This window comes from Ciconia boyciana, chromosome 7, assembly GCF_034638445.1.
Source record: "Ciconia boyciana chromosome 7, ASM3463844v1, whole genome shotgun sequence".
NCBI lineage: Eukaryota > Metazoa > Chordata > Aves > Ciconiiformes > Ciconiidae > Ciconia > Ciconia boyciana.
Window position 1 is genome coordinate 38090875 of NC_132940.1, and position 9443 is coordinate 38100317.

Consider the following 9443-nt stretch of genomic DNA (forward strand, 5'->3'; position numbering starts at 1 on the left):
CCCTGCAGGGCAGTGGGAAACAAGGAGCTGGCTGGGTCCACTGTACTGGAGGCATCAGAAACACAGAAGAAAATGCTCCCTGACCCCCTCGCAGGGACCTTGGGCTGGTCGCAGAGTCACAGCTGTGCGGAGATGGGCTCTGCCCCCCCCCCACACCTGCTTGATGATGGGAGTGGGGAACCACAGGTCTCATCTTGCCCTTTGCTGACTGGCCTCGATTTACCAGAAACCCCTTTGGAAGAGCATCTTGAAGATCAATTTAATTTTATTTAATTTTATTTCGGGGTAGTCCAGGTCAGCCTCTTTGGTGTTACCCAAAATCCTGTCACACCTTTGAGTGGCAGTGACTTCCCACAGCAGCAGCACACGTTCAGCCCCTCTCAACCCCAACCCTGCCTGTAGTGCTCCTGGTGGGGTTCCCCAAACCCAAGCCCACCACGTTAAACCCCAAACCCCCCCAGGACAATCCAGCTCCCAGCCCACACCCCCAGGTCCCAGCCCACACCTCCAGCCATGCCCAGCAGCTGGTTCCCCCCTTCATCAACCCACCAGGGTGGGGCTGCATCTTTCTGCCACAGACACCATGGGCTCCCGGCACTTCCCCGCCCGGACGGTGCTCTTCGAGAAGGAGTCCAACGGCGTCACGTACCGCGTGCCCGCCCTGCTCTACCTGCCCTGCATGGCCAAGCTGCTGGCTTTCGCGGAGGAGCGGCTGAGTGCTGACGATGCCCAAGCCAATCTGCTGGTGCTGCGCCGCGGCACTGTCTACGGGAGCTACGTGGAGGTGGGATGGTGAATGCACCTGGGGCTGAGGGGGGACACACTGGGCTGGGGGTGCTGAGACAGCCGGGTGGTTATCCTCCACCGCTTGTGCGTGGCATAGCCAATCTCCCCGAGGCACCTGCATGGGGAGGTGAGGGGGGGTTGTAGGTGAAGTGGGGTGGTCCTCACCCCTCTCCATCCTCTCCTCCTCCTCCTCCCCGAGCAGTGGGAAGACATGCGTGTGCTGGAGACAGCAATGCTGCAGCACCACCGGTCGATGAACCCCTGCCCGCTCTACGACGAGTTCACTGGCACCCTCTTCCTTTTTTTCATCACGGTGCTGGGCAGGACACCTGAAGCATACCAGATAGTCACCGGCCAAAATGTCACCCGCCTCTGCTGTGTCACCAGCACCGACCAGGGCCTGAGCTGGAGCACGGCCACGGACCTGACACAGCAGGTCATCGGTGGGGCCATCAAAGGTAGCCCACCGGACAGGGGCAAGGAGGGGGGAGGACAGCCAGCAAGAGGGCAACCATGGGTTTTGTCCTCCTGGAGCCACCCATGGTGTGGCTGGAGGTGGCCTTGGGTGGGAAGCCCACAAGCATCAAAGAGATGGGGTGGAAGAGGACCTCAAGCAGAGGGGAGAGGGGATGGAGGATCTGTATCACTTGCACAAGGGGAGAGAAGATGGAGAGGCCCTGTAGCTGTGGGTAGGACCATGTGTGAGGACAACCATGCAGCAATGGGGTCTACTGCCCTCCCACACCACTACCTTGCTTGGCTGGGATGGGGGGATGCTCTGGAGACCCTTCCACATTGGGCATGGCAGGGACACCATGGAGGCCACTCTTCACCCCCATCCCGTCTCCACTCCCCAGACTGGGCAACATTCGCGCTGGGTCCCGGGCATGGGATCCAGCTGCGGTCTGGCAGGCTGCTGGTGCCCGCCTACAGCTACCATATCGACTGCAAGGAGTGCTTCGGGCAGCTCTGCAAGACCACCCCTCATTCCTTCGCCTTCTACAGTGACGACCACGGCCAGGACTGGCGCTTCGGGGAGTTCATCCCCAACCTGCAGACAGGCGAGTGCCAGCTGGTCTCAGTGGACGAGGAGGATGGCTCCAACGTCCTCTACTGCAATGCCCGCAGCCCCTTGGGCTTCAGGGTTCAGGCGCTGAGCACGGATGACGGGGCTGTCTTCCATGGGGGGCAACTGGTCCAGAGGCTGGTTGAGCCCCCCCATGGCTGTCATGGGAGCGTCGTCGGCTTCCCCGCACCTTTCGTGTATGTCCCTGCTGCCCCCCAGGACCCCATGATGCCCCTCCAGGGCTCAGCTCACCAGATGCTCCCTGGGATGCTCCCCAGGTTTCGCTACCTGCTCGCCCGGCCAACAGCGGGTGATGAGCTTCCTGCCATGGCCACCGGCAGCCACCACAAGCCAGCTGAGCCCAAGGAGGGCTGTCCTACCCCAGGGCATCACGGCCATGCCAGTGGCACCACCTCGGTCCGGGGGGACCCTGCGGCAACCCCCAGCCCTGCTGCCTTCTTCCAAGCACCAACGTGGATCCTCTATTCCCACCCCACCAGCTCCATGTCACGGGTCAACATGGGGGTTCACCTGAGCACCTTCCCCAGGGACGTGGAGAGCTGGACTGAGCCATGGGTCATCTATGAGGGCCCAAGCGCTTACTCAGACCTGGCTTACATGGAGCTGCCCTACAACGAGGCCTCCATCTCTGGTGGGCTGACCATTGCTTTTGCCTGCCTTTACGAGAATGGGACACGATCACCCTACGAGCAGATCTCCTTCAGCATGTTCACACTGCGTGATGTGCTCCAGAACATCCCCCTGACAGCCACTGCTCCCCGGAGGGACAGCAGCTGCAGGAAGCGAGGGCGAAGGAGATGCCTCGTCTCCTAGTGTCCCCCCAGATCAGCTCTCCCCCGGGTCCCCCAGCGCTGGACCCCAGGGCACCCAGAGCCCAGCACACCAGGGTGCTCACAGCCCGGGGTCCTGCCACCAGCCAGCACGGCTACATCACACAGAAGGTATGCGTTACTGTCCCAAAACTGAGTTTTATCTCATTTTTATTGCTATTTTTTTAATTATGTAGTTGGTTGGGCATGGAGGCTTGTTCCACCAGCACAGCCCCAGGCTTCTTTCCAAGCACGAGCTGCCCCATGAAGGGAGGCAATAGGAGCAATGCAGGGGAGAAGGCAGCCAGGGGCACCCTGTGCTACCCGTGTGTGCTGGGTGCCGGGTCAGGGGGACTTGATGCTCCAGCTGTGCCATACCTGGTACTACCACCCTGCTCTAAGGGTTTTCCTCCCATGGACATAAATATTTATGTTCCTTTTTGATTGCTCATTTTTAATGATCCCATTCGAGCCAATTCCTTTTTTTCTCAATGGTCTCTCCAAAATTGCCCAGTTAGTGTTTAATCTAGCTGATTGCTTCTTTTTTTTTAAGCTACCATGGACATTGCTACTTCCCTCTGAACCTTATCAGTTTTGCGGCAAACATCCTCCCAGCACAGGCAGGTTCAGGCCTGTACCCACACTCAGTCCCTGTATCCCCACGCAGGAATGGGATATGAGCTGAAGCCGGTGATAGCCCCTGCAAGTGCAGCGTCGGGTGGTACGATGGGGTCCTGGGCCAGTGGGGATGAGCGGCTGCTCCTAACATTTGCTGCATCCATATGTGTGTGTGTATGGGTGAACTCTGAGGGACTACACCTCATTTCCAGCACTACCTCATTCAGCACGACTCCATCCAAGTTCCCCAGCCCCAGCCAGAGCCTGGCTCGGCTCCTCCAGTCTCTTTCGTCCCTCCTGCCCTGCACGGGAGACAAACACCAACACAAGCTGCCTTAAATACAGATTGATTAATGAAAATAAGTTAGTGCTCCAGCTCTTATCTCTACAAATACCACTGTGTCACATTTTGCACTTGGGTGGGTGGAGGCTGATGAGGAGCGGCCAGAAAGCCGTTGGCTCGTGCCAGGATGCCAGGAGCCAGGTCCTCACCTCCATTGCTCACTGGGCTGGTTTCCAACCCCAAATGGCTGCCAGCCCCAAGGGCATCCACTCCAGGGCGGAGGAAGAGGTATCACCCAGGCAGAGGGCTCTGCACAGAGGCAGCCCTTTGCACGTTGCTTCGACTTCTTGTGCGGGCTGGGGTGTCTGTCCCCCATGGGGGAGTCTGTCTGTCTTGCACCAGGCTCTTGCACCGGGCTGGTATCACAGCTTGTGCCATATCCCTGCCACGACATCTGCCACTGGCCAAGGAACACCCGAGGACAACGCCTCCTCCAAGCACCAGCCTCCTGGCACCACTGCAGGTCCCTACTTCCCCTCGCAAAAGCCACAGAGGCACCCGAGGCAGCCGTTGAGGATCTGGAGGGAGGCCAGCACCATCTCAGTGGCACTGATGAGCAGCAGGAGGGAGAAGAGGACGACGTTCCAGGCCACGACACCTGCTGGCTCCAGGCAGATGCTCCAGGTGCGACAATCGTGCAGGTAGTTCTCTGCTCTGCGTGACGGGGAGAGGAGGAGATACAAAATGCTCCCTTGCAGTGGGTCACGAATCGCATCGCTTTCCGCCATGGAGGTGTGCCCCAGATACCCCATCCTTCATCCCGAGGATGAGCAGGATCATCAGGGTGATGGGGATGGGAAGCACCACGTAGAAAAACCGTGGAAGGTAAGGACCTCTTGAGCTACCAGGGTCCTGCATCATCACCAGCAAGCCCCCCCCCCCCCATCCCCTCCCCATAAATAACACTTGACTTAGCAATAAGCTGATGAGGCGGCACTGGCGAGTCAACCCTGCTGCCTCACCTGGCATCAGGCTCCTGGCCACCGGCATCCAGGAAGGGGTAACCCCAGAGGGTGCCGTGCCCACGGCCATGCTCAGAGGCGTTGTAGAAGCAGAGGGGTCCATTGGTCAAACCTACCCCGGAGAGGACAAAGCAGGCGGCAGCACCCAGGAGTGCAAGCTTGGAGAGCACAGCGGAGATGAAAGCCTGTGGGCAGCACGCGGGGATGGTGGTGAGGGGGGATCGAAAGTCAGGCGGGCTCCAAAACATGGCTGCACATTATTGGCGGAGTTTGGTAAGGGGGCAAAACTCCCCTCCCCTTCACCCCAAGGGGCTCCAGTCCCAGGGAGCAGAGGTTGAGGATGGAGCCATCGCTGGGTTGTTTCAAGCTGGACAGGGAGCAGGGACAGGCAGGGAGCTGCCACATGGAGTCTGGTGAGGCAGAGCCCATGCCAGCATGCATGGGAAGCCCTGTCCTCTGGGGAGGTGGCACCATGCAGCATCCCACCACAGGGCCATGGGAGAGGGGGCACCCTGCCATGACCCACCATGGGGCCATGGGAGAGTGGGATCCATGCCACGTCCCGCCACAGGGCCACGAGAGAGGTGGCACTCTGCCGTGACCCACCATGGGGCCATGGGAGAGTGGGATCCATGCCACGTCCCGCCACAGGGCCACGAGAGAGGTGGCACTCTGCCGTGACCCAGCACTGGAGAGGGGGCACCCTACCACATCCCACCACAGGACCAGGGGAGAGGGGGATCTGTGCCATGTCCCATCACGGGGCCACAGGAGAGGTGGCACCCTGCCATAAGCCGCCACAGAAGAGGAGAGAGGAGCCACCCACCACATCCCACTGTGGGGCCATAGGAGAGGAGTATCCATGCCATGTCCCACTGCAGGGCCATGGGAGAGGTGGCACCCTGCCACATCCCACCATGAGCCGCTTGGGACTGCTTTGGCACAGGGGTCCTGGAGCTGCCTTACATTGCAACGGGTGCCGCAGTCGGAGCAGCCGGCACATCGCCACCCCACCGCTGTGATGTGGGTTGCTGCCAGCAGCACCTGTGGGAAGAAAAAAGTGGATGGGGGATGAAAGGGAGCCACCTGCTCCATCCGTTCCTCCCTGTTCCACAGACATGCGAGGAAGGACACAGTGGAAACCACGATACTCACGGTGATGCCACCTCCCCAGATGCCTGGCATGGCCTTGGCGTGCTTGCTGATGTGCCCCTCTGCCAGGTACTTTGATGCCCCACCGGGGAAGAGCAGGAGGATGTTGGCTGCCACGGAGACCGTGCCCAGTGCCAGCAGGCAGGGACCCACGATCCGGCTGCACTTCCCCACGCACATGGCCACCCTGTATGGGGATGGGGAGGAAGAGGAGGAGAGGAAGGGGCTGCCTTTGGCCCCACAATGCCCCATGGCTCGCCCACCCCAAGCCCATTTCACAGCCATGGGTGGATGGGAGTTTGCTGGTTCGTGCTTTTGGGTCCCAGCCTACCCCACCAGCACTGCCCTTACTCGAGAGCATTTTCTAATGGAAATACTATTTTCCCCACACCATCTAATTAATTAAATATTAAAAATAAATTCAATGTTAATACTGATCTACTGCTGCCAAACAGTTTTCTTGAGGTTGAGCTATTTTATCATAGAAGGAGAAGCCCAACTTCAGACCTGCTAATATTTCTTTGCCAATTGGGCAAGGGAGTTTAAGACAACAGCAGGTCCCACACCGAGCCTTGAAACCGGTGTGACCCGCAGGGTCAGTGCCTCCAAAATGTTACTGCAGGAAGGAGACCAACCACCATGGCTCAGTTTGACTTTGCTTACAACAAGCAGGAGGGAGCCAGGAAAGGGGAGAAATCCTTGGACAAGGACTCGTGAAAGCACATCAGTCTCCAATCAAATCCAACAGCAACTCCATCCCCATCACGTGCTAGTCTTACCGTAGGTCTGAATATGCTGAAACCAATTAAAGTTAATTAAGAAAAGGTTATCACCTATCTTCGGGTAAGCCATCCAGCTCTGCTGGCATTTTATTAAGTTATCAGTTCACCCAGAAACTGCCTGCCTATCTCCAGGTGATACCTTGTCAAAAATTATCTCTCCCTCTTCTGTACCTGCAAGACAGGGGATGTCCATTGATCACTCCGGGACCACTGAAAACAACCTGGTTTGCTGTTGTCCCAGCTTCCCAGGTTTCTTCTGCCCTATATTCATTTTTGCTTCAGGTTGGTTTTGTGCGTTTTCCCCTTTCCTGGTGGCTTGCAACCCATTTTGCACGAGCTGCTTCTTGCACTGGCTAATTTATTTCAGGCTTGCTCTGGCTTTGCAAGAAGCAGAAGTGAACAGGCGCCACGTGGTTATTTCCGTCAGAAGAGCTGCCTCAGCCCCCCTCACACGCAGCATCAGCGACGGGGAGGAGCAGCTCAGGCTGTGCATCCAGCCCGTGCATCCAGCCCCTGCACGGCCCGAGAGGCTGGGGGGCACCAGCCCAACGCAGCCTAGCATCACTGCGATCTGCTAGAGACCAGCCATGCCAGCGCCAGCAGGCTGCTAGAGGCCAGGGAGAGCTGAATGTGGAGGAAAAGGGCTGCAACACCCTCCTGCATGGAGAGGACACAAGACAAGAAGCCCAAGGTGGACCACCAGCTCCACCCATCCTGGAGCTTCACCTCCACTCTGCTTCCTATCCTCCCTGCCTTGGTTATAAGGAAGTTAGGGCCTCTCGCCTTCACTGTGGTCCCACCTGCAGTCCAGGGATTGTGTGTGGTTGTCCCCGCAGAGCCACAAGCAGCGAGTGCTGAGTCCCACCCCCCACTTCAGAGGACCTTCCAGAATAGTTCTTGCTCCTCTGGAGCTCACAGCGTGGGCTGCTCTCACCAGCCAGAGGCTTTTGTGGTCTTCTGCAAGTCTCCCCTTAATCTCTCCAAGGACTCTCCTTCCCCTCCACCGCTGCCCTCTCCCTGGGGAAGGCAGGTGGTCTTCTTCCCCAGGAAGCTCTCCACAGCTTGCTGTCCCCCCAGTGCTCCCCTTGAGCAAGAAGCAAGTTTGCAGTAGCCACTTTCTTCTACCTCAGCCAATACAGACAGACAAAACCCTCTGTAAGGGGAGGTAAAGCAAAAGTGCAGCTGAACCAGTCTCTGTTAGGACACTCAAAAGAAAGATTCCCTTCCTGCCAGCGTGTCTCCATGGCCAAAAGCAAGGGGATTCAGCAAAGCCCAGGGAACATGTCCTCCTGCCTTCCTGGCTTACCTGGGAGCAATGCCACGTGGAGCCAGCAGTGTCCACCCCTCAGATGAGCCCTGTCCTGGAGGCATCACCCATGCGTGAGTATTTATGATGTCCCAGCATGTGCTCCACATCTTCCTCCTCCACCCCGAGGTCCACCCACTGCATCAGTCATGATCCTTCCCTCTCCCACACAACCGGTGGCTCAAAAGGAAGAATGACTGTCCTGTCTGGATGAGGCAGCCTCTGCAGGCATTGAGGCTGATCCATCTGTTCAATTATGCTCCCTTTCACTGGCAGAAGTCACGAGTCCACCAAAACATGCACAACTTCAGATTTTAAGGCTTCTACCACTCCTGCCCTAAATGCCTTGACCATTGCCCGAGTAGCAAACACATTTCTCCTGGAACAACCTGCAATGACTACGTAGGGAGAACATTTTCCTTTCTCCTCTACAGCCCGCTCCAAACGCTATTGTTCTGTCACCATGAGTCCACGTCCTCCACCAAGGGCTTCTTCCATCACATTTCACCTTATTTCCCTCATTGTGCAAGAGCTTTGTGCATGGATGCTGAACAGTTCAGGTTTGCCTGTTCTCATTTTTACCCACAGGAGGGAGCACACTAATATTTTAATAAAAGCTTCTAAATGAATATTCTCTTGTCTCAGCTGGTTCCTATCTCCTGCCCTTTGCTTCCTTGCAGATGGCCCACCTTTTCCTCCAGGTGTTGAGCATACCCCCATTACATATATATCTCACACCTTGGTGATAACATTGAGAGAGAAAGGTTATTTCTGGGTATCTTGATAATTGCAAGTTGTCAGACACCAGCATTCCGAAGTCCTATCCAGGGTGCTCATGGCTGGCAGTTAGTGTGCAATGGGGATGCTCCTCTTCTGTCCCCACAGAGAAGGTCTGATGTTAGCAGCTCCAGGACAAGAACAGGACTGGGAGAACATGACCTCCGTGTCTGAGAACAGGAGACAGGGAAGCTGTAGTACAAAAAATGGCAAAAATGGGGCAGTTTTTCTGGCAGAGGAGTTGCAGGCAGCACAAGCAAAGAGGAGAATTGCTCATGGGCTATGCAGGCAAAAGGAAGAATCTTCTCAAAGAAGAGTTTGGAGAAGGTTCATATTCCTCGTGCATTTATCATGAGGATCTGAGGCACATGAGCTGCTTGGAACATGGGCTTTCCCATCTGCAACAGCCACAGGACACAAAGCATAAATGCAGCTGTCTCATAGCTCTGATACAGTCTTGCTCCAATACAGTAAATTAAAAAAGCAACTAGAGTGCTACCTTTTGGTTTATAACCCAACTTGCTCTACCTAGGGTAATGCACATAAGTAGCGTTTGCCAACATGTTTCAAAGTGGCTTTTTCTGCTTTCAAATCAATGAGTACGGGACTGTCGAGAATATAAAACGTGCTCTAAGTACAGTGTACTGTGCCACTGTCCATCAGAAAAAATAGAAAATGGAGTTGGAGACCTTGAGTGCCACACGGAAAAAGATGAATGGGTGAGGCTGGGCTACATCAGCCAATTCCGTTTTTCTAGGAAAAATAAGCTGAGAGGAGCAGATTATCTGAATAATGATAGTTCCTCTGAAAGGAAAATCAGA

General features: G+C 56.3%; 2 protein-coding genes across 2 annotated transcripts; one reads left to right on the forward strand and one right to left on the reverse strand.

Annotated features, from left to right (window-relative positions):
* Window positions 1-583: 583 nt before the first annotated feature.
* On the forward strand, window positions 584-2686 carry NEU4 (neuraminidase 4). Its single transcript, XM_072868481.1, has 3 exons — window positions 584-784; window positions 989-1244; window positions 1644-2686. Exons 1-3 carry the CDS (start codon window positions 584-586, stop codon window positions 2684-2686), a joined length of 1500 nt encoding a protein of 499 aa, XP_072724582.1.
* Window positions 2687-3926: 1240 nt separating this feature from the next.
* On the reverse strand, window positions 3927-5937 carry TM4SF19 (transmembrane 4 L six family member 19). The gene is made up of 4 exons (XM_072868480.1): window positions 5761-5937; window positions 5572-5649; window positions 4628-4790; window positions 3927-4334 (listed from the first exon to the last, which is right to left on the reverse strand). Exons 1-4 carry the CDS (start codon window positions 5935-5937, stop codon window positions 4111-4113), a joined length of 642 nt encoding a protein of 213 aa, XP_072724581.1. The 3' UTR covers window positions 3927-4110.
* Between the last annotated feature and the right edge of the window lie 3506 nt (window positions 5938-9443).